Below are 24,627 nucleotides of genomic sequence, written 5' to 3' on the forward strand. Positions count from 1 at the left end.
CGAGAGTGACATATTCCTATTTGACAATAATCTGGCATGCTAGTGTCTGGACTATCTGGAAGGAAAGAAATAATAGGATCTTTAACCAGAGGAGCGGCGAATTGGATCAGTTAGCAGACAACATCAAACTTTTATCTTTTTCTTGACTAAAGGTCAAAATGCCTACTATCGCTTTCAGTTATAATGACTGGTGACGGCATGCGTTGATTTGTATGGGTGTTATTGTGTAGTTCTTTTTCCGTACGCTCTTCCGTTCTGTTGTTTTGTGGAAACAGACTTATAACTGTGTATTTTGGTGGGTGTTTCTCCTTTGCACACCTTGTGCGTGGTGAATCACCTCTTGTTATTTAATATATTTCATTTTGACTTGTTCAAAAAAAAAAATTATGTTACATAGTCAATATCACCTTCAATAATTCATTTCCACCTTGTTATCTTGAATTTCTATCCAGTTAGAGATTGATTGAGCTCCTTTGTTTCTGTATTCTATTGTTATAGGAGGAGGAGGACAAGGTGGTTGTTGAGGATTAGAAAATTGTCAAAATAAAATACAACAAAATGCTGCACAAAATCGTTGAAAGCACAAAAAAATTAATTTAGGAAACGGTTAAAAATCAATGAATTGAACAGCACGCTACATCTTTCACACTGCCTAAGTGGAATTTAGTGGGGAAGGATTTTTCCTTCAGATGCTGGTTTATCAAAATTAATTTTCCAATTCAATGTTATATTGAACCTTTCATCCTAGAGCATCGGTGAACTTGGACATTTAAATGTGACACAGGCAACCAAAATATTAACCTTGAACACTTTGCTCTGGTGAACCATGGTGCCTGAGAGAATCAAGGCTGAGGAAAAAGTTCACCCCAGCAAGAGGTAATTAAAGCAATGAACAATAATAAAGTATAGTAATAAAAAACAAGGTTAAATTATGAATAGAAAGGCTTAGGTATATGGCCAACCTGCATTTTTGAGGAACCCTCCAGGAAACAACGGACAGTTTCTTTAAATTTGGAGGCAAGGACAAATAATGTTTCCAATCCTGAAGCATAATTCTGAGGTCGTGAAGCTTGCTATCCATACCAAAGCAACAATTTGCATGCATCGTACAAACTTGGTTTAAATCCCTACTTGGCTCACAAAGCCCGCCAAAATTTGTTGTATCCAAAAATCTCATCTTCAGTCCAATATCAGCAATGAAAGGGTGAACTTTGATGAAGTTAAGGACATCTTGGTCATGGTATCCAGGATAGGTTTCTCGAGAAGAGTACCAGAATTTGTAAAATTCTATTGACCTATTATTGGACTTCACAAAGTTGAACCCTCCATTGGGCCTGTTCATTACATCATCAAAGCCACCTGTGAAATGATCACATGCTATCTGGAAATCTGCATCAAGGTGAAACCGCGGAAATGGGTCCCTAAACCACATAATATCGGCATCCTGAAAGAGGAACACCGTAGTAAGTTTATAAACAAGAGAGCTTAGAAATCTATACAGCTTCTAATAAAGTCCGTTGTAGGAAGATATAATAATAACAGCAACAGTAAAGTGCATAACCATAAACTAAGCTGAATAAGACCATGAACCGGTATGGATGATCATCATGATCTTACCAGTTGAGTCAGTAATTTGGTAAATGTAATGAGTAATGACACATGCACAAGCTAGTTATTATTGTTACAATAGTTCAACTGCAACTTTATGAAAGATCTTTGAGTTCAGCATACATTCAATTTTTACTGTGTCTCCACTATAACGTCTCGAAATGAGAAAAAAAGGTAGAAGATGAAGAGGAAAGAACGATCTGTTTAATTATCAATGATAAATAAGGAATGATAATTCCCAAGATAAGTAAAAAAGCTTCCACTTTATTCATAACTTCCACTATCAAATTTTACATTTCCTTATCGAAATTTTAAAAAATTGTACCATGCTCCATAACTTAGCTAAAAAGATAAAATCAACAATATGCACTTACATTTCTATAATCAATATATTATTTACATATAAAATGCTGACAAATTATATCATACTAGTGTGTTAACCCATACACCGCACGGGGAGAAATTTCTCAAAATAATAAACTATATAATATACTGTAGTTACAATTTATTATTTATTGTGTTCAATTATTAACAATTGATTTCATAACAGAATAGAAATATTCTATCTGCAAAATAAAAATATGGAAAATAGAAAGATACACACGACAAATAAACGCATAGTTTCTTGTCCCCTGCCATATTTTTTCTTCATTGTTTATCAAAACAATATTTTCTTTGAATTCATCTGCTTATATTAAACACCTGTCCCATCAATAAGATCCTTGGTCGCCAACTGAATCAATATTTAATTTTAATCAAATTTAAATCGGCCAAGTTTATAAGTTTCTCAAATACATCCAAATAGGCCAAGTTTAAACAGGCCATTTTATGTGTGTATATATGCAACTTTCCCTCAACAAAAAAAAAAAATGTGTATATATGCAACTTAAACACTTGTGCCGTCAATAAGATCCTTGGTCATCAATTGAACCAATATTTAATTTTAATCAAATTTAAGTATGACAAGTTTCTCAAACACATTCAAGTACACCGTTTGAACTTATAAAAAAATTGCATGTCTAATGTCCTGGTTAAGATATAAAACTAATCATATAGTAAAGTTATGTGCTTCTGTAGTTGCAAAATACTCATAAGCCATAAAATCAATGTAATGCCCTTTATGTGAGAATGAATCTAAATAATTATTTTTTTTAGTCGACTCATATACACAAGCAACTCATTCACTCATTCGTTTAACAGACAAATTTCCCCCATTAAGCATTATCTAGGAATATCCATCACAATAATAAACTTATGAATTTTTTTTTATAACTGATAAAATTAAAAACAACCTTAAGCCTTACATAACTATGTCTTTGTGAACTTGAAGAGAAGAAAACAAACATACCGTAAACACGAAATTGTATCCCTTCTCAAGAACAGAACGCAGGAAATCAATCCTTCTCCACATCATCATCAAGTAGCTAGGAGTCATAAAGTATGCTTCTTCATGAAAGTCAGCTTCTTCATTAGCAAGAGAAAAGCAATGGGTATGTATAACTTGACAGCGTGCAAATGCCTTTTGATCCAATGCAATGATTACCAAATGGTTTAAAAGCCTACTGGTATGATCTCCTATCCTGAAGCTTTGAAGGAAAAGATCAATGACAGAATTTGGAGCTGCCCATGCTTCATTTAATGTGGTCAAGATAACAGTTTTGTCTTCCATGGCAGCATCGTTCAAAATTCTTTCAAGTGGATATTCATTGGTAGTCTGCAGAAGAGTGGATTAAATTTACCTTTTTCATGGACAAATGCACAGATAAACCGCGACAGTAAAATAAGTAATCCCTCCATTGGGGCGGCAGATCAGCGTCAAGATACTCTCCTGGTAAAATGGTAATAATAATAATACTTTCATGCAAGTTATGGTTATGCTGATGCTTATTATGAAATTAAATAAAGCAATAATAGATTCAGAATTTAATGTTTGTAAACATTCATGGCTGGATTCACTTAATTAACAAGACCAAAGAACGACTTTTAAATACGAAACCATTAAGGCTAGAAGGGAGCAGTTTATCCATATTTTGCAAATGACCCACAATTCATATCAACAGTGGAGAAATCACTTATGGTTAGAATAAATGTTTCTACCTTTCCATTATTTGGGTTAATAATGATAATAATAATAATAAATAAATCCATCGTCTCATCCTCAATTTTAAGGAATCTTACTATCTCAAGTCCTCGCACACAATGCCAATGGAACCTATTAACATTTGAGATTGAATGTGTATAGTCTCTCGAATTTACATGCGTTTCTTATTCTAGAAGCAAAAAACTCAACAACTGTACAACATTCTACTGGGGCAATTAAGGAATCCAAAGGTGAGGGACAGAGTTCCTCCCTCATTGTTAATTGTTTGAAAGGAAAAAAAAAAAAAAAAGGAAATCACAATTTAAGACTATGACTAAATCTCTAGTTTGACAACGAGCTCTAACATTTTAGATTGAATGTGTGTTCGATGTCGGACACAAGTTGGAGTCCGAAACTGACACGGCACTGACACTACACATGTAGTTAAAATAAATTGTTTCTATTTTCCCAAATTATTACCGGTATAGATGTGTAGGTGTATGCTAGTTATTAAACTTATCATCAACTAAGTAGTGTAAATAACACAGATTTCTTAGTCTAGTGATGAAACTTATCCAGCTTCTCTCGAATTTAAGCATAAAACACATTTTTCAAAACACAATGCCAAGAATCTCAAAAGAAATTATAGCTTAAATTAAATTTCAAACGATAAGATAACACAATGAGCATGCATGACACACACGTTCGAGGTAGAAATACAACTACATTACAGCATTCAAGAGAAAATGGAGTTTCAAATTGCATTTCAATAGATGAAATAATGCATATGAAAACACCGATTTAGAAAGTACTAGTATAAATCAATTTGCCACAAACAGGAGAACAAAAGCAACGGAACTCACCACAGAAGGATCAACAGTCACCAGCGGAAAGAAGGTAGGAAAACGAGGAAGAGCATAAGAGGAAGAGAAACCAGAAAAGAATCTGTAAGAATCAACGTCTCTGAAGAGGATTAAGCAAGAGAGAGAAACGGTAGCGAAGAATAGCGCCGCAGCGAGGGCGCACCGGAGATGGAGGGTTTTGGACTCCTGTAACATTTCGTCGACGGAATCACCAGCGGTAAGGCGGCGCGTGAGAAATCTTCGTCGGTGCGGTCATACTAAATGCATGAATGAAAATAGAAATGGAAGTGAAGAAAGAGTTTGATTTAGAAGAATCGAGATTAGTGGGAAATCTGTTACCAACGCGGAACGCATTCATCATCAGTTTGCAAGTAGGTGCCGTGCTGCTACTACCATTTTTAACTGTCTGCCTACGTGGAATTTCATCTTTACAGATTTTCATTTAATCTAAGATGTGTCCACTTGTATGATTCGGAACTTCCAAACAATCAAATCTATATACTCAACTTTTCTTTGATAGTAACTTGGTTTGTCCCACCTAATTATAATATAGGATTGGTGTAGATCACTAAATAAGTATTTATAAAGTCCTTTTTCAAAAGAAAAAAAAAAAACTTAAACCTTAACGTGTGTTTTTAGGGTGCATGTTTGTTAATATGATATTTTTTAAATATGAGTCATGATAATTATATGAATTCTTTATTTTTAAAGGAAACAATGTAAAGGCAACTCTAATTGTTTTCTTGATAGGTTAGAGAAGTCTCTTTAAAACAATAAGATGTGATATGGTTTTTAAAATCTTGTGCTCAATAGAATAAGAACGATGATCTTAATACAACTTTTTTTTTTTAAAGTTAAATTAGTCCATCCAAACTGACAACAAAGATAATCAATCTTGATACTTTGAGGAGAAACACGCTCCTAAATTGCAATTCAATACCATCAAGCCAACCAAGTGGGTTACGATTGTAAATAAATTGGTTTACTATGATTATTTGTCTTATTTTTAGGGTAGTAAGATTGAGTTTGTCACTTAATTATACCAATTTCTCTTAACAATGTTACCTACAAGATACTTATATAGATTACGATGAATAGATTGAAAATGATAATTCGTAAAGGTGTTTCTCCTTTTCAAACTGTGTTTGGCTCCAGGGCGGGATATCACATAAAATATGGAAATGTTGCATACCATGATGAAAATGAGAAGTAAAATTGTAACGATTTAGTTTGATTGTGGTCAAAGACCGGAGAGTTCAAAATTTGGCATATTAATCAAAATTAATTTATGAGAAGACAAATAGATTGGAAACAACTTGATACTTTTTGACATAATAGTTAACATTCCTAATGATGTTAACATATTGGAATTGCAAGATGTGGTTAATGAAATAGATGAATGGAATACGAGTCTCGTGCCAAAAAAAATTATTAATAAATTGCATGTTATAGTCCCTCATAATCACGAGATTGTTTTGATACTCAACTCCGACTGATGATAGGTTAGATAATTTTTCAGTCAACAACGTTTACTTTTTTTTTTTTTTGTCAAATAGCTTAGTGGCTATAGCTCACACAATTTAATTGTGAAGGAGTGGAGTGTCCGGGGTTCGAACCCCAGCTCCTGCATATAATATGCAATATCCCTACCAACTGAACTAAGTTCATGGAATATATTTTTTTTCTTCTTCTTTCTAATAGGGTTTGAATTGATTGGATAAGAGTCGATGTGGCATTGAATTTGGAGCATTAAGTATACGAAACGAGTTTGTGTCTTCATGCGGCAAGTTACTCATGGAAGGTTACTAACAAATTCCATAATGGCCAAATGGAACTTCAGCCAATCGAATCGTGTGCATCATGGTCAGTTTGAAGAAACAATTTTGCATGTCCTTGGAGATTGTCCATTGGCCTCCTATAATTAATTAAAAGAGAAATGATATTTAAATATTAATTTCTTGATAATTTTTGTGACAATTTTCTCTCTCATACTCATATTATTTTTTACTTTATCTCTCTATTGCTTTGGTTTTCATGTCAATACCTACTTTTTCTTTGTAAATTATGGTTGTATCATAAGTTGTCCACCAAATGGTTGTTCAAATAACACTCCTCTAATTAAAATCATATGTTAGAAGTTAAATATAGAGGCACAATTTTTCTAGTATATTGAGTGATTGGATTGACTTAATCTTCATGAACATATTGGTTAGAGTAAAGCATTCTAATGGGATGCCACGAGGAAAATATTCCTTTATTAAAATTACTTGCGTTAAATGTGGGGTGAATAAATGTGCGGACATTTATTTGTCAAAAAAAAAAAAAGTGTGGACATTCTTGCCAATATGTTATTAAAATTTTTTCAATAAAGTTATTTTTTCAATGAAATTCAAGTCAAACTATTTCTATAAATTATTTTTTCTACGTATAAATATAAAGCAATAAAGTATAATTATTTAATATATTCATAATTGTTTTCTGTAATAATTTCAAATGGATTTTATTTAGAAATATAAAACCTTCACAAAAAAAAACCTTCGCAATTTTTTATTTTATTTTTCCTTCTGTAATTTTTTTTTTGCATTATTTTATTTGGTTTTGTGTTAATACTTTCCCAACATTTTGTTTATTCAAATTTCAAGCTCCAAATCCTGCTTAAAATGATACTACTGTATGTCCTCTAAAAAAATATACTATTGTCCGTATTTATTTTTTCTAAAATTGGGCTCAATTGCAAATTTAGTACTACCTCCGTTTTTTTTTAATTGTCACTTTTTGACATTTTTCACAAACCAAGACAATCAACATTGCTACTACTTTTGATGCAATAAGTTATACTTTTACTATAATGACCTTATTCATTTAACATCTCATTTCATATATTTCTCTCTCCGTAATAAATAACTAAGGATAATATTGGTAAAACAACATTTAATATTGCATTAAACTTTGAAAGTGACAGTTAAGTAAGAACAAAAAATTTCTTCAAAAGAGACACTTAAAAAGGAACGGAGGGAGTATTATTTTATAATTTAACATTTTTATATCATTGCTAATTGAATACAATATATACATGTTTAAACAATTGACATAATTCCAAGTAATTTTTTTTTTGACATATTTATTAATATTTTACAATAATTTATATGGTTATCAAGAAATAAAATGAAGATGCATTTAATCATATAAAACTCGTATAATGATTTGATTTTAAAAAGTACATACGAAATAATAGAATATAAAAAAACTAAGTAATACATATATTTTAATACCAAGTGTTAGCCAATATTTTTAAAAGGCTATCATTTAATGCGGTCAAAGAAGGTTGACCTAGCAGTAGGGGCTTGATCTTGTATCTCTATCGAAATTGTGTTCTTCGAAGGTGATCGAAGGAGCGTATCTTCATTCGATGGGTAGAAGGATTCCGAAAAACAGTTATCTTCTGGATAAGGTCAAGCGCCAACGGATGTGATTCGATACACGTTTGAAATTCAAAATGCAAGGCTAATATTAGTTAGTTTTCTGCAGTTATAGTTTTAAATTTAAACTAGGCAGTTATTCTCTATTTGTATAAATAATAATTTTTCTTAGGAAAAAAGGGTTACAATTCAATCATACAAAAACTTACACTCAAATTATCCGTTTGGAAGCGAGAAACGAGTCACAGGTTGCAATCTATGAATCTGTGCACTAACTTACATTCAATCAATGCAATTTAAGTTCATTTCTTTAAATGTCTTTGCAATTTACTTGTTTCTTTTAAGTAATTCATTTACTTCTATTTGCATCATACCTCGATTGGATTCAACTGGGTTGAATTCGATTGCCTTTTATTTATTTTTATTTGTATCAAATTCTTCAAGAACAAACATCACAATTTTCGGAAGATAAACAAAGCACAATGTGCTCTTAAGATTTATTGGTTGATCTTGCAAGTAAATATTTTGAAATCAGCGATTGTTTACCAAATTTCAGTGTAAACATCAAGTTAGCTCCTTAATAAGAATTTTGATTTGACCCAGTGTATTATAAAATATATTTTCAATAACATAGTTTGTCCAAATAATTGATTTGTCAATTACATTTATTACTTTTACATATAATTTTCTTTTTTAATAATTAGGAGATGTAAAATTAATTTTCCTTTGACAGAATACAATTGTACTTAGAAGGCAAAGGCATATGAAAGAGAGAGTGTGAAAGATACTATAAAAAAATAATTTAGTGGTTGAGAGAGTATGATAAAAATATGTTTCTCATTTAATCTAATGGACATGATCAACTTTCCCATGGTGGGAAAAACTCTCCTTTCTCAAATTAAATGGCACCCTAGTTTTTGAAAGAGAAACTTAATTTTGTTTTTTTTTTTTTTTTTTTCGAAAGGGAGAATCTTAAAATATTTAAAAATTAAAGAACCGAAAACATTGAAGAGAAAAACATAAAGATAAAAATTTTAGGATGCAGACATTGGTCGAAAATCAGAAATTGATGTCATCATAGCATAAATAAATAAAACGTAAACAAATGAATGAATGAATATTTACCACTACTCTTACTCTATTCTAAAACCCCTTATTCTCAATCTCACATCAATTTCCGATCTAACATCTTTTTCTTCTCTCAATCAACCAATTTCACTGCCATCCATCGATCGATCGATCTATCTCATTTCAGGTTTTTCCAATTTCCTTTCTCTTTTTCTCAATTCTCTCTTTGATCATCATGTTATTATTATTTTCATCGATCCTTTTTCAATTTACTCATTGATCTTTGATTTCGTTTTTCTTTTTGTAGATTTGGATCGTGTTTTTCATTAAGCATTACTTTGATTTCGTATTCTCTTGAATTGAAGCAGAATCAGGTTCATTAGAGGTTAATTTGATTAAGTTTTTGATTAATCATGGCTGCTCCTGTGCCTCCAGGGGCACCTAGACCCGGTAGTCAACCACCTCCACCTAACTATGTACCTAATTACAGACCTAATTCTGATGGATTAGCTGATAATTTCAACAATTTGAACCTTAATCGTCCTCCAATGACCTCTAATCCTGTTGCTAGACCTCCCCCTTTTGGCCAACAACCGCCTTTTCCGTCATCCGGTCCGGGGATCCATGCTTCCCAGCCACCCTTTTCACGTCCCGGTCCACCTCCAGGTGCATTGGTGAGGCCGGGTGGGGGTCCTCCTTCTGGAGGACCACCAAATGCTGGTCCTCCTGGAAGGCCTACTGGACCACCTCCTGGTCAACCTTCACCATTTGGGTCAAGACCTACTGGACCTCCTGGTTCTTTTGCAGCACCGGTTTCTGGTGTTGGTGTTCCTCCACCTGGTGGTTCTCCACCTCTTCGTCCATCTGGGCCTCCTCCGCAGAATTTTGGTGCGCGTCCGAGTCAAAGTCCTTTTAATGCACCACCGAGTCAAAGTCCTTTTAATGCGCCACCGAATCAAAGTCCTTTTAATGCGCCACCATCGAGTGCTCCACCTGGCATGCCACCTACTAACGTGCCACCCAGTAACTTGTTGAGTAATGGGCCACCGGCATTTTCTGGTGGGGCTATGCCAGGTCCTCCACGCTTTCCGGGTGGTGGTGTGCAACAACCGCCACTTGGACCTCCAACAATGAGAACTCCAGCTCCACCTGCTCAGTCTCCATTTAACATGGCACCACCTGCTCAGTCTCCGTTTAACATGGCACCACCTGCTCAGTCTCCGTTTAACATGGCACCACCTCAGGGAATAATGCAGCCTCCTAGTTCACCTTTTGGAGCACCTTCTTGGCAGACTCAACAACAACAACAGGTACCTATTATCTATATTTGAACTTATTGCATTTGGATGTATTTTTTTAATCTAAATTTTTGCTCTCACATTCTGTTGAATGAGTTGGCAAAAGTAATACAACCTACTCTGTTACATACCAGTATGCATGATTAGACTTTTTTCAGCATGTTTTAAAGAAAAAATATTTGGTGGCTGTAATATCTTAGCATAACTATAGGTATGTTTGGTTAGACGAATAAAAGATTGAGCTGTATTTGTTACTCTTATACGAAAAGCAGAAGATTAGTTTATGCATTTATATACAAGGGTGCCATGTGTACGTGTCAGCATTACTCAGCAAGGCTGTAGCCTTGTAGGTACTAAAGCAATGATGATGCCTATTAATTTGATTGCAAGAGGCTACAGTCATAATACGGTATGTTTCCCTTGCGGCTGTGTGATGTGATGATGTAGCATTTTAATTTATGCTTCAGGTTGGGGTTTGGTATAAAAAAACAGTCTGTAAAATGTAAGCCTTAGCCTGAAAAATACGAGAAGCTATGGTTAAGCTGTTATCTAAATTTTCAAAACTCATCTGTTCCCCGTCTACTGTGTGTATCACGAGTGCACCAACCAATTAGCATATCATTACTTAATTAACAGACTATCATAGAGTGAGAGTTTGTGTGTTGTTAGCATGTCTATGTTTATACAAATACAAATAAATGGGTATTTGGCAACAGTAAAAATTCACATGCTTAGTTGTGGGTATTAGTATTTATTTGTGTGTTGTACCCACATGCATTTATTCATCTTCTGAAAACCAGTCAATGAACATTTGTAATCCTGCAGGTAGGTCCACCTCCTACAGTTCCTGGTTCTGCACAGCCTCCCAGGATGTTTGGAATGCCACCACCACTGCCAAATCAATCTATGACTACAACAATATCACCTGCTGTTGGTCAAACTGGAGCCCCCATGGCAGGGCCTTCCAAAATTGATCCCAATCAAATTCCAAGGCCCACTCCAGGGACCTCAGTGATCTTGCACGAGACTCGTCAAGGCAATCAAGCAACCATCCCTCCGGTATTCACCTGAAAATTCTGGATAAATGATTTTCTCTTTTTAAATATTAAACAGATAGAGAAATGGCTTTATGTTGAAACTGGGGCTTGCTAAGCGTGTTTGCATATTCTTGGTCTTTTGTATTATTTATTAGTTATACATTTCCTTCTCTATTATTACATTTTTCCCTTTATTTTATTTCAAAAAACTTTTTCAATATGTAGTTTCATAGACGGTGCAATGTCAATGTTTTGGGGAAAGTCCTATATACCACTACTGCTGTTTGATCCTATGATTTTTATTTTTTGTCCAGCCTGCTACAAGTGATTACATTGTTAGAGATACTGGCAATTGCAGTCCACGTTACATGAAGTGCACAGTCAATCAGGTAATGTTTAATATCTTCAATATATTTTTAGCTATGAATAAGGTCATGAGAAATGCCAAGGTTTCTTGCCCGTGTCACTTATGTAGAGTTCTATTTGTGGCTTCTATGTTGTGGTTACTTAAAGGTTGCTTTTGTGTGTTTGTGATCACATATACAGAGGGGTTGAAGGGTTTTATTCTTTTGATATATTTTTTGTGCTTTGGATTCTGAAGAGGTTTTTCATTTTTATCATTTTTGCTTAAGAAGAAGCCTTATTCTCTTGCCCTGTATTTTTTTTCTTTCTAAAGATTAAATTCTGTTGTTCTAAGTGAATTTTGGTGTTGCATTAATTTTCTGAGATTAGTTATTTCCATATTGAAAATTTTGATATTTCTGTCATTTCATATTGATTTTTTTTTTCATTGCTTTGTTCCTTTTGTTGATCGAACAGATTCCTTTCACTGCCGAACTTTTGACAACATCAGGAATGCAGTTGGCTATGTTAGTCCAACCTTTGGCACTTCCACACCCATCTGAGGAGCCAATTCAAGTAACAATGATTATTCCTTTGAAGTTTCTGCATCTGTTTTTTATCCTTACAAAAATTAATTGATGTGTTAGTTGTAGAAGTTTCTATACAACAACCAAGCCTTACCCCACTAAGTGGGGTCGGCTACATGGATACTGTTCTATCACAAACCATAGCTGTAGAAGTTTCTATAGCCGTGTTTAATTTTTGTTGAAGTGCTATTGTTCGCTATTTTTTTGAAGTTATGGAGGATTCATTTAGTAGGGTGACTTGCGTACATTTCACTTTCACGTGCTATTAACTTGGTTACGCAGATGAAAAATTCAGATTTTTCTTTATCTTCGTCAAATGTTTGATGACATGCTAGCTATTTGCAGCATTACTGCTTTTGGAAATCAAACATACATGCCATTTTAAGAATTCATGAAATGACATCCTTTGGGATTCTTTGTTTATGTTATAACTTGCTGTGGCTTTCTTATATTTGCTTGTATTTCCTCAAAGAATGCTAAAAATATACATCTTTCAAGTTTTGTTGTCTGTTTATGCTTGAACTAATAAGATCGGTGGTTGGTGTTGAGCCCATAAATAATGTATTCAAATAATTTCTTGTATAGCTTTAGTAGCAGATATAAATTATTGTATGAAGTTTGTGAATTTCCTGCTCTGCTATTTCTAACATGTTTGTATAGGTTGTCGTAATAACTTCTAAATATATCTTTTGTCCGAATATCCAATGTTTATGTAGGTTGTTGATTTTGGAGAGAGTGGTCCTGTCCGTTGCTCACGCTGCAAAGCTTATGTAAATCCTTTTATGAAATTTATTGATCAGGGAAGACGCTTTATCTGCAATTTGTGTGGTAAGTATTATTACAATTGCACATCCTACTATTGTTTGTTGGTACTTGGTATATGCTATGGTAGGCTGTTTGGAAATGAATTTTACATTAACATTTCCCTAAAATGAAGAGAGAAGAAATAGAAAGCTTTATTTTGTCATTTACTGGCAAAGTCAATCAATAGTTGTTAGTTGAAGACCATCAATCATATTACAAGTTTCTGCGTATCTTGCAACTTATTCATTGCTCACTTTTAAATGTGATTATTGCTGCTAATGTTACTTTTTTTCTTTCTATTTTGAGGAAAGAAATTCATTAAGACAGAAGAATGCACAAGAGATTGGAGGATAAGGGGTTCTCTTTATGGTGTAAACGAAAAATAAAGCAACAAAGATAAATAGAAAATATTCATTAGATGGGTAGGTGTGACAGGATGACAGACATATGTCATTGCAGGGAGTCTTAACCAGTATCAATGTGATAATAAGTGGCAAGGATAATTCCATAGAATTCTCTCTCCTCCTATCTCTGAGGCTATGTTTTGTTGTGTGAAAAAAACTACTAGAGAGTGTGTGGAAGAGGCAAAGGAGCGAGAGATTGAGTGGATTTGATTTATTGTTTGGTATATAAGAGAAAAAGGAGAGAAATATAAGAGGATGGGTCTATTCAATATTTTGCCTTTTGCGACATCGGTAACTATTTAACTGTGGATGTACATCTGTTTTACAGGATTTAGTGACGAAACTCCACGAGACTACCACTGCAATTTGGGTCCAGATGGTCGACGTAGAGATGCTGATGAGAAGCCTGAGCTATGTAGAGGAACGGTTGAGTTTGTTGCTACTAAAGAATTCATGGTTAGTTTATTTATATAAAATACTTGGTAGACTAAAATTATGAATTTATTAGTTAGCTCTTTCCAAACCTAATAATTCTTGGGTAAATTTGTTTTCGTAATATACACTAAATCAAGTGTTGAGGCAATTTTCCTTCAAGCCTATTCATCTTGATGTAATTGACGGCTGTTATAAATGGCTGTTTGTTCATAGAGTCATGTTTATTTGGTCTTTTTGTATACTGGGTTGATAAAGTATAGTTAATTATACCATGGCCTAAATTTATGTTACGGTTCTAAGATGATATGCAAAGTAAGCTGTTTAGGCTTTTGTATGGAATACATAGTTTACTTTCCTTTTGTTTTGTTTTTTTTTTAATTTTATTTCTCTCATCCTTAAGTATCCAATGATGAATGGTGTCCAATTCACTGTTTTGTGTAGGTCCGTGAGCCAATGCCTGCTGTGTACTTCTTTCTAATTGATGTATCAATGAATGCTGTTCAAACTGGTGCAACAGCTGCAGCTTGTAGTGCCATAAGTCAAGTTATTACAGACCTTCCTGTGAGTTCTAACTGTCGACAACTTACGAACCATTTATTCATGATAATCTTTGTGAAGCTTAATGTTTTTCAATTTTTCTTTTGTTTGATTGTTTGAAACTTATTCCATTTATATTGGTGCTTTACTATCACAAGACAAAACCTTTAAGATTCTTCCTCCTCTCTGCTCCTGCATCCAAAACAAAAACAAAATGAACTGAACAAATTGTTTAAATTGAACAGGGTGATATGAAAAATCAGATTCCCACCAAGTTGGTCCCTTACACACTATAATAGCTTGACTATCATTTTTGTAATTTATTGACTATGCATTGTCTTGTGTGAGGTTTTTGGTCTTTTGGTCCTATATTACGTTAATTTGTGAGGAACATCTTTGATTAAGATGTCACAAAACACACAATGCTAAGCTTGTGTGACCATTTACCAATCTGTTTAAAATTCTAGTCAGTTTAACTCCAAAGAGCACAATTGACCATATTTTCCACAATGAATTATAACAACTTTCTTGCCTCCATTCAATGGATTGAGGATTCCAATGTTTGATATGAGTAGGACATGAGAACGGCGTGATTCAATATTTATAGTTACAATCACATTCATCATATGCTAAACATTTTCCACAATGATGTAGACTATAGATATTAAAATTAAGTTCTTATTGTTTGGGCCAAACTCAGTGAAATTGTGGGGAGACTAGAAAAGGGAGAAGTGTATGCACATACATGAAATTACCCATTGGATGAAAACAGCAATGGCTTATAAGCCTGACCAATTACCCCAAAGGAAAGCCAAGTTACCTGCTATCATAGAATTTGGAGAGCCAAAACATTGAAACTTAAGTAATTTTTTTATATTCGACGGAATATTTATAGCCTGTTATTGCTATTTTTTCACTCCATTTTCCAGTCCTCTGTTTATTTTTTGTGGTGAACTCAATTTCTACCAGAACTGTCTTATTTATTTGAAATTTGAGTGGTGCGACCATAGATTCTGACATATATCTTATTTTGTTTGACATTGAGTTCATGACTTGGTTTTTTCTTCTTATTACTACAGGAAGGCCCTAATACAAAGGTGGGAGTTGCAACGTTTGACTCGACAATTCATTTCTACAACTTGAAACGTGCATTGCAGCAGGTAGCACATAAGTACCCAACTAAACATACTGAGTTTACCAATTTTTGTTTGTTTGTTATTGCATATTTACTGTTAAACCCATATTTTAATTCAGTTTAAATTAGCTCCAAAATTTTAAGGATATATAATATTTAGGTGAATTTGAAGGTGGAAAAATATTAGCTACAAGGGGCGAATATTGCTGCAGGCATTAGTTTCAATGTTTCTGCTTGTAAAGGGTGAATGAAATTTAGGATTTGTATACTATATATTTAATTGGTGTCCAGCAAACTGACCGGTCATATTGCCATCGTTTGAGTCTGTTTTTTCTGTCTCAGCAGTGAAAACAGCGATTTTCTGTTATTATTTGTTTTCTTTGCTGTTTTTAACTTGAGACTGTATTGTGAAATTTAGAACACAATATTCCTTTGCGACTTGTCAAACACGGTGCCAATTAACTAATAGTTTAGATAATTAGCACTTTGCAGTTTACAGTTTTAGGTAAACAAGCCTCATGCTAATTTTGAAATTTAAAATTTGTAGCCACTGATGCTCATTGTTCCTGATGTCCAAGATGTTTATACTCCTTTGCAAACTGATGTAATTGTTGGACTATCCGAGGTTAGTTTCAAATATTGTCGTGCTTGCAGAAGGTTGCTAGATAAATTGATTACTTCGTTTTCTTTTCTTATTTTCGGTTTAGCCATATGGTTAATTGGTTTGCTTCTTTTATGCTTAGTGCCGTCAACATTTAGAATTACTTCTTGAAAGCATTCCTACTATGTTCCAAAGTAATAGAACTTCTGAATCGGCCTTTGGTGCAGCAATCAAGGTATTGCGTTTTGCTTTAATGTTATAATAATTGTCTGAGTTTGCAATGTTTTTTATGTTGTTTGCTGAGATGGAATCAAATTATTTTTTTATCAACGTTCATATAGTTTCTCACTATAACTCCACTCTATAATTTCTTCATTTTCTTCTTTGCCTCCTTTCTGCATTTCTGAGATTTATTTCTGACGCAAGATTTTACTTTTTGCATGTAGAGTGTCTCTATGATGTGTACTTCTTACGTTTCATAGGGTGTCTTTTTAGTGTGTGCAGTTTTTTTTTTTTTTTTTTTTAAATTTAAATGATTTATGTTTTGGGTCAATGTGGATGCCTCATTGTTAGGAACCTACATTAGAAACAGCGGGAAAAAATAAATAAAAAATGATTTTATTGTTGGACAGTAAATAAATATATTAGGGAAACAGAAATTTCCCAGGATTTTTCCGTCCGGAAAAGGTTTCCCATTTTACAATTGAACACTTGCTTGGTTCTCTCAAAAGACATTGCCCAAATGATCTCCCTGCATACTTCCCTCTATCCAATAGGTTAGAGAGAAAAATGTTGATACTTTCTCCTCCCACAACTCATTAACCAACTAACTGCCTCCCTCTACCTTATCTGCCACTATTTGTGACAGTCTAACTGAGCTGTTGTAACAGCTTACATAGAAACATGGACTGGCCCGCTTAATTTCTTGGTCCCATCCTTATTTCTCCTGTCATAAACCTTCCAATTGACCCTTACTCACACTCCACTCATTGCTTTGGTTCTTTATTCCTCTACTAGTATTTATAATTCTTTCTGTAAACATATCCTGTAGTAACACTGGGATTTCTATCTCGCAATTTTTGGCATTTGTTGTTACTTACCGTCTTCTCACTGAGGTTGACAAAAAAAGTATACATTTTGCCATATAATAGATATAGTTTTTGACACCCATTCTTCTAACCAGCAACAATGCTCATACCTTTGTTTTCTTCTTTTAGGCGGCTTTCCTTGCAATGAAAGACACTGGGGGGAAGCTGTTGGTTTTCCAGTCAGGTGTGGTTCTCAACTCCTATATTTTGTAATTAAATGTTATTTATATTACACAAATGTAGCTATCAGCATCCCAACTGGGACATCATGAATGGAACATAAAAATCATGTTATGCATGCATCTGCACATTTGGTACTTAACCAATTCTTTTCTAGATTTATCTGACTTGAGTAAAAGTGAGCATCTAAATATAATGAAAGTTGCTAGTATTCAGGAAGCCACACATTTATACTATAGTGCAATACTGCAATTTAAGATAAAATAAATTAAAAATACATTTTCTTAATGATAAAAATGAATAATATTCATTGTTGATACTAGACAAAATAAGTATACAATAAACACTATTGACTTCATCCAAAAGCTTGTGTTGTCTTAAAAGCCCGTTCTCATCTTTCAAAAGTAATAACTCCTGACAATAATTGTTCATGCAACTCAATTTGTTAACAAACAGTAATATTATATAGTTTCGTTGGCATTATTTGTGTTTGGACTTGGTCGCTGGATCAATGTTTTATGTTTGGTTGGTCTTTACTTTAATTCTTGTTCAACTTCTTGTCATCATTTTGCTTTTACCTTAGCCGATTTCTTTCTCAGTTTTTTTTCCTGCAATTTTCTCGTTGGTGTTTCTCATTTTTTTCGGATGTCTTCAGTCTTGCCATCTATTGGCATCGGTGCCCTTTCTGCACGCGAAGCCGAAGGTAGAACAAACATCTCTGCAGGGGAAAAGGTATTCATCTCAAGTCGGTTGTTTACATCGTCGAACTCTTTTATTTTTTATGTTTTAAAATTCTATCATGGCATTTCCTTGTCATATTATAAACTTGAGAATGTAAGATGGTGACATAGTATTAGTTCCATGCATTTGTAAATCCTGTTGTAATTGGCTGTAGAGTTGAAACAGAGATCAGATTTAATAATATAATATTAGACATTTGATTTACACTATCAAAACATCCATCTGCATAATACATAAATTTATACATGATTCAATTGATACTTCGCATTTTTATCTGTTCTACCTCTTAAATAGTCCCGTGAAGATTGATTTTTTATACTCGATTATCTGTTCTACCTCCTAAATAGTCCAGTGAATATTGTTTTTGCATACTCTTCAACAAAATTTCGTTATTGAATTTCAGGAAGCACATAAATTACTTCAACCTGCAGATAAAACATTGAAAGAACTTGCAGTTGAACTTGCTGAGTATCAGGTCTATCTTGCGTTCTTTTGGTTTTGATTTAGGCTTTACTTTTCTGTCCAATTGAAGTTGTGAGTTGATTTTTTTTTTGCGAGCTTGATGAACAGCCTATTATGGACGGGTTAAGTATAATAGTTTTGTAATGCTGCAGGTTTGTGTTGATCTATTTGTGACTACTCAGACTTATGCTGACATTGCTTCCATATCGACCATCCCACGAACTACAGGTGGACAGGTATACATCAATGCTTAACGTGTCTGTTATTTAAGTAAACAGTAAATTTGTTGGCTTTCATTGCATTTTATGCTTGAAGGGTGAAGATCGGATTGCTATTTTCTTTTTAGTGTTTACCGGACCTTAACAGTATTGATGAAAAAATAAATGTTTCTTATCTTTTCTACTTACGCCAATCAGTCTTTCTGAAAATGCTGGACATGCTCGATCACATGCTTGATCACATGCTTGAAAGTTTTAATGGAAAGGAAACAGAGGAAAGAGAAATGTTAGCAATACACTATTTATCGTCCAGTGAAATTCATATAGGTCTGGTCAAATAGGGAGTGGGTCTCACCAATAAACAAAGGGCCTAGATGATTTGGTCTGACTGATATGTGTTTCACCCAATGATAGTGTCTTAGAAAAGAGTGTTTTGCTAGTATTCTTCATGAAGAGAGTGAACTAATTGAATAGCATATCATAAACTTGCAAAGACTGGTAGTTATTGTATCTGAAGAACTAGGCAACAATGGTTTCAGAAACTTCTATGATTTTTCATCAGCCAAAAGTTGATACCAGAACGAAATATGTATGATTTCTTGTTAAAGTAAAAATATTTATTTCTGAATTTAAAACGTGTCTTTTAATCTGTCACAGCTATTACATTTGTACTATTATTCTCACATGTAGTATTATACATTAAAAAAGGTAGCTATATGCTATGCAAATGAGTATATGTGTTGCATACATCGGAAAATATATGTTAAACTTCTCATTTTTTGTCAGGTTTATTATTATTTCCCATTCTCAGCTCTTTCTGATCCTGCAAAGCTTTACAACGATCTTAGATGGAATGTCACTAGGCCACAAGGTTTTGAGGCTGTAATGCGTGTGAGGTGCAGTCAGGTAGTCTGCTTGATTCACTTTCTCTCATACCTTACCATGCAACATATCAACTCTACAACTTTATTTTTATTTTTTTGTCAGGGCATCCAAGTACAAGAATATTATGGCAACTTTTGTAAAAGCATCCCAACAGATGTTGACTTACCTGGGGTCAGTGTTATTTTCTAGATGTTGGATATGGTTATGTTCATGTCTATATATGCATTCTTAAACATGTGTTTATCTCTGAGTAAATACATGAGCAGAGCATATTGATGGTTGGGTGATTTTGACTTGAGGATTGGCAGTCTAGAGTGTACCTTGAAAGTTAATTTATGATGATAAACCGTATTTGTGATATAAAGTGCTATTTAAACTTGTAAGCGTTGTTTACTTGGATGATCATCAACTAAAAATATCCAGCTAATCTCTCTCTCCACTTGTTCACTTACACTCACAATTCTCTACCATTGCAATTTGCCTACTGCTATTGATAACTGGAATCGGCTTCTTTCATTGCTACCTCCCTAAGTAACTGCACGAAACATTCCCAGATTCATCGCTATTCCTAATAATTACTCCTATCACCCATTTTCTCTGTTATAACGTGCAAGATTGTACAAAATTGAGGGAAAGTTAAGAGAGCTAACTTGATAATTAATTTGAAAAGTTTTTTTTTTGAACGGAAAATGTTAGTATTTTTCTCCTTGTCAGGACTTGAACTCCTTAAATTCCTTAGCTAAAAACCAGTTGAGCTACCCAACCCCCTAATCAATTTGAAAAGTTGTTAATATGTAAAATTATTGTCATTAATGAATCTGTTTTAGCTCAATGTGTCTGTTTGAGCTAATCACACGCTTTGTATAATTAGTCACGTGTAAAATATGCCTTAGGTATTAGTTGCTAATGGGACTGGATTTAGCAACCACGTTAACTTGTATTTATTGTAAATACAGCTTTTTGTAGGTTCATTATATATTCATGTATCAATTCCGTAAACATGGTATGGTATGTTCAACCTCTGGGCTAATTTTTATCCTTTTGCAGATTGACTGTGACAAAACTTTTATGGTAACTTTGAAACATGACGATAAGTTGCAGGATGGATCAGAATGTGCTTTTCAGGTATTAGAGAAGTTTGCTACTCTCCTTTATCCTGAGTAATTTATGATCTTCAGATCACTGATGTTACTCTTATAAACTTTTTAGTCACTGTGGATATCATTTTGTTTCTAATTATATGTTCTTTTTTGATTTAGTGCGCTCTTCTATACACAACTGTGTATGGGCAAAGAAGAATACGTGTCATAACCTTATCTCTGCCTGTTACGAGTATGCTTAGTAATCTGTTCCGTGCTGCTGACTTGGATACTCAATTTTGCTGTTTCTTGAAGCAAGGTATCTCATTTATAGTTATTGTGCATTGCTTCTGTGATTATGCTGTTTTTGATTGTCGTTGCTTGCGGCCATATATTGAATGTTAACAACTCTATTTCCCTTTTTGTTCTCCTTATAAATTATACCTGTTTCCATGGTATAGTCATCCTGTTCATATTTTAGAGCATATGTCTGTAAGTATAATAATTTTGGATAAAAAAGAATTCTAACAGTTTCTTTTTTTCCTTTTCTGTAGCTGCTAATGAGATTCCTTCAAAGCCGCTTCCTCTTGTTCGGGAACAAGTGACAACCCTTTGCATCAATGCACTATTTTCATATCGTAAATTTTGTGCTACCGTATCTTCATCATCCGGACAACTTATTCTTCCAGAGGCCCTAAAGCTTTTGCCTCTGTACACACTTGGTATGCTGTGATTTATAATGTTGTGTAAATAAAGGTTTTATTTGTTTTAGTTTATTTATGGGTTACATTCTTCCTTGCATCCAAACATATTGTCTTCAATCAATTTTATTTGTTTGTTTTTACTTCATAATTTTTGCATTTATATGCTAGTAACATGTGATCGAAATTCACCTTTTGAGTGTTGATGATATTTTCCGACATTTTATTGGGGTTATACCGGGGATATGTTTTTTTAAAATATTCATTGACTTTGGATTAGTTCCTTATTCCAGCTCTTCTGTTTTGAAGCAAAGTCTTGTTTTAGCGTGATTTGGGACGACTGACAAAGCTGATATACATTTGCCTATTTTGTCAATGATCAATTGATATATTGTTGAAATTCAGCATGTTTCAATGTGTGGGGGCAATGGTCTTCTTCAGAAGGCCAGTTACAAGTCAAGTGGGTTCTAATTATACTTTTAATTTCTTTTTCAGCGTTGACCAAGAGTACAGGGTTAAGAACAGAGGGAAAGATCGATGAACGGTCATTTTGGATAAACTATGTAACTTCTCTCTCTGCTCCATTGGCAATACCGCTTGTGTATCCTAGGATGGTGGCTATCCATGATCTTGACTCAAAGGTGTATATTAATCAATCAATGCTTAAAGATATATGTATAATTAGGAATAATTCCGATGTTCCATACGTTATGATATTTAATTTAATTGCATTTTAACAAGTGCTTATTCAGATATCAGAACTTGATGATGTATATTTGAAGATGATAACGAGTTTTTATTTTTTAATATATGGTTGATTTTTTGTGACAAGATCGCATGTTTCACGCTAGTTTCTATTAAACCTAATCTGATATTTATAATACTTCTCGAGACACTAATATCATTTTGTAAATTGCAGGAAGATGAAGAATCTGTTATTCCTTCCTTCCTACCTCTTTCTAGTGAACATATTAGTGATGAAGGAATCTATCTTCTTGAGAATGGTCATGATTGTTTAATATATGTTGGAGACTCAGTGAGTCCGGATATTGTGCGGAAAATATTCGGTGTTTCTACAGTTGATGAAATTCCTCATCTGGTAATTTCTATGTTAATTTCTCTTTCCCTCTCTCCAACCCTCTGCTGCCTTGCCACTATCTGAAGATGCAAAATCTGTCAAACTTCACTATTTGCTGTGGTTGTTCTGAAGGGAATTTCTATCATTTTTAAATCATAAGCCTGATATGTTTTAGATTACTTCACATCGATTTTTTCTTCAGAACTGGCAATGCAAAGTTGACGATTATGGCTGGGTTTGGATTAATTTGAAGTCATAGGAAATTTTCCCTTTTAATCAGTTCATGTTTCTGTTCTTACGAAAAAGTAGTTGTAAGCGTAGAAGTGATAAAATGTTATTAAAAGAGCTTTTTGAAAAAATTGAGATGTGGAAGCTAATTTTGAGTTAATACAAGATGATATTGTTTTTTAAAAAAAAAAACAGTTATTGCAAGATTCTTCTAATATTATTTTTCATTGGTGCTTTTTGAAAAGTTTATCTAAAGCGTCTCTGTTGTTTGACCAGTTTGTATTGCAACAACATGACAATCCACTTTCGAAGAAGTTAATTGAAGTGGTGAATGAAATTCGGCGGCAAAGATTTTGCTACCTCAGGTAAGCTAATTTTGACAATTAAAGCATATCTTGAACCCTGTTGAATATCTTCCATGTCATTTGCTAATTATACAAAGTGTAAATTTTTTATAATATCTGGCAGGTTTAAGCTCTGCAGGAAAGGTGATCCATCAGGTCAGTGCATTAGAATGAATCCTTATAATACAGGAGGATTTTTTTTTTATCAGCGTAGACATTAAAATTAATTTAGATCATGGAACCGCATGACAGTATTCCCCAATCCTATCGGCAAAGTTGTGGTTTAGCTTTAAACCCCATATTCTGAAATAGTTGAATTTTTTTAGGCTCCGTTTATGTTTGCTTTTTCTTTGATAGTATTTGCTTCTTGAACTAGTGCTCTATGTTTTCTGAAAAGGATTCTTCTTAGTACTTAGCTTGTGTTTGACATGTGGTTATTCTTTTCTGTTCTGTTTGATTCCACTATTATATGAAACCAAAATCACTTTTCTTATCATCTGTCGCTTTATGCTTTTAATATGCTTCAATCATTTTCTTTTTTACAATTGGAAATTTTTGGCTACCAGTTCAAGAACAATATGGTTAACGCATCAATCATGTTTTGACTTTTTTTACTCATGTTTCGAAATAAACTACCTCATGTTTTGCTTCTTGTCTGTTGAATGATTTGCTAGACTTGTTTAGAATACAAAGGTTTTAATCAATGAAAGAAATCTGTAGATAATTGTTATGTCTACCTTGTTCTGTTATTTTCAACTTAACCTATCTTACTTGCCATCCACCAGGAATGTCATTCTTCTCGTATATGGTAGAAGACAAGAGCGCAGGTGGCTTCTCCTATGTAGAGTTTCTTGTCCATGTTCATAGGCAAATCCAGAATAAAATGGCATCGTAATGAGTATATATGCCAGCTTCATTTTTGCAAGCTTTTAGACCTAAATGATAGAGCAAACCCCAAGTACCCAATGATGGGTGAGAAATTCTGCATATTAATCCACATTCTTCGTTTGCTTGAGTTTGTCCGAAAAATGAGACAACTTAAGATTTTGTTAATTATTGTACATGTATAAGTTAATTGTTGTTGGTGATAGTTGGATCTTACTATTTCTTTTACGTTGACTATTTTAACATTATGAGCAATTGTGTTTTTATGCGGAATATTATAATAATATCTGTCATTTTAATAACTTTTATGAAAAAAAATAGAGGCAAAATGAAAGCAACCGTTTATACTTTTTTGTATAAAATATTTGATTGATATGCATTTCAATCACCCACTCGTCAGAGTGTAGATTTATGGAGTTCTCAGCATATTTATGTAGAGCATACACCAAAACACACTAATGTCAGTGGAGGACTGATTTTAACGAGCGTAAAAACATTCCAACTCCATTATATTTAGGCA

The 24,627-nt window shown here is 33.6% G+C and overlaps 2 protein-coding genes across 2 annotated transcripts; one reads left to right on the forward strand and one right to left on the reverse strand.

Moving 5' to 3' along the window:
* Window positions 1-562: 562 nt before the first annotated feature.
* On the reverse strand, window positions 563-4,982 carry LOC25485593 (uncharacterized protein At4g15970). Its single transcript, XM_013614841.3, has 4 exons — window positions 4,552-4,982; window positions 2,957-3,322; window positions 963-1,444; window positions 563-848 (listed from the first exon to the last, which is right to left on the reverse strand). The coding sequence occupies exons 1-4, from the start codon at window positions 4,744-4,746 to the stop codon at window positions 797-799; spliced, it is 1,095 nt and encodes a 364-aa protein (XP_013470295.1). The 5' UTR covers window positions 4,747-4,982; the 3' UTR covers window positions 563-796.
* Window positions 4,983-9,065: 4,083 nt separating this feature from the next.
* Window positions 9,066-24,391, forward strand: LOC25485594 (protein transport protein Sec24-like At4g32640). Its single transcript, XM_013614842.3, has 25 exons — window positions 9,066-9,225; window positions 9,346-10,348; window positions 11,162-11,395; window positions 11,688-11,762; window positions 12,193-12,291; window positions 13,019-13,130; window positions 13,839-13,966; window positions 14,387-14,506; window positions 15,562-15,642; window positions 16,165-16,242; window positions 16,361-16,453; window positions 17,436-17,490; window positions 18,142-18,218; window positions 18,631-18,702; window positions 18,842-18,925; window positions 19,694-19,813; window positions 19,895-19,963; window positions 20,840-20,917; window positions 21,052-21,190; window positions 21,426-21,593; window positions 22,068-22,213; window positions 22,492-22,671; window positions 23,155-23,243; window positions 23,347-23,378; window positions 24,008-24,391. The coding sequence occupies exons 2-25, from the start codon at window positions 9,452-9,454 to the stop codon at window positions 24,115-24,117; spliced, it is 3,336 nt and encodes a 1,111-aa protein (XP_013470296.1). The 5' UTR covers window positions 9,066-9,225; window positions 9,346-9,451; the 3' UTR covers window positions 24,118-24,391.
* The last annotated feature ends 236 nt before the right edge of the window (window positions 24,392-24,627 follow it).

This window comes from Medicago truncatula, chromosome 1 (assembly GCF_003473485.1).
Source record: "Medicago truncatula cultivar Jemalong A17 chromosome 1, MtrunA17r5.0-ANR, whole genome shotgun sequence".
Lineage (NCBI taxonomy): Eukaryota > Viridiplantae > Streptophyta > Magnoliopsida > Fabales > Fabaceae > Medicago > Medicago truncatula.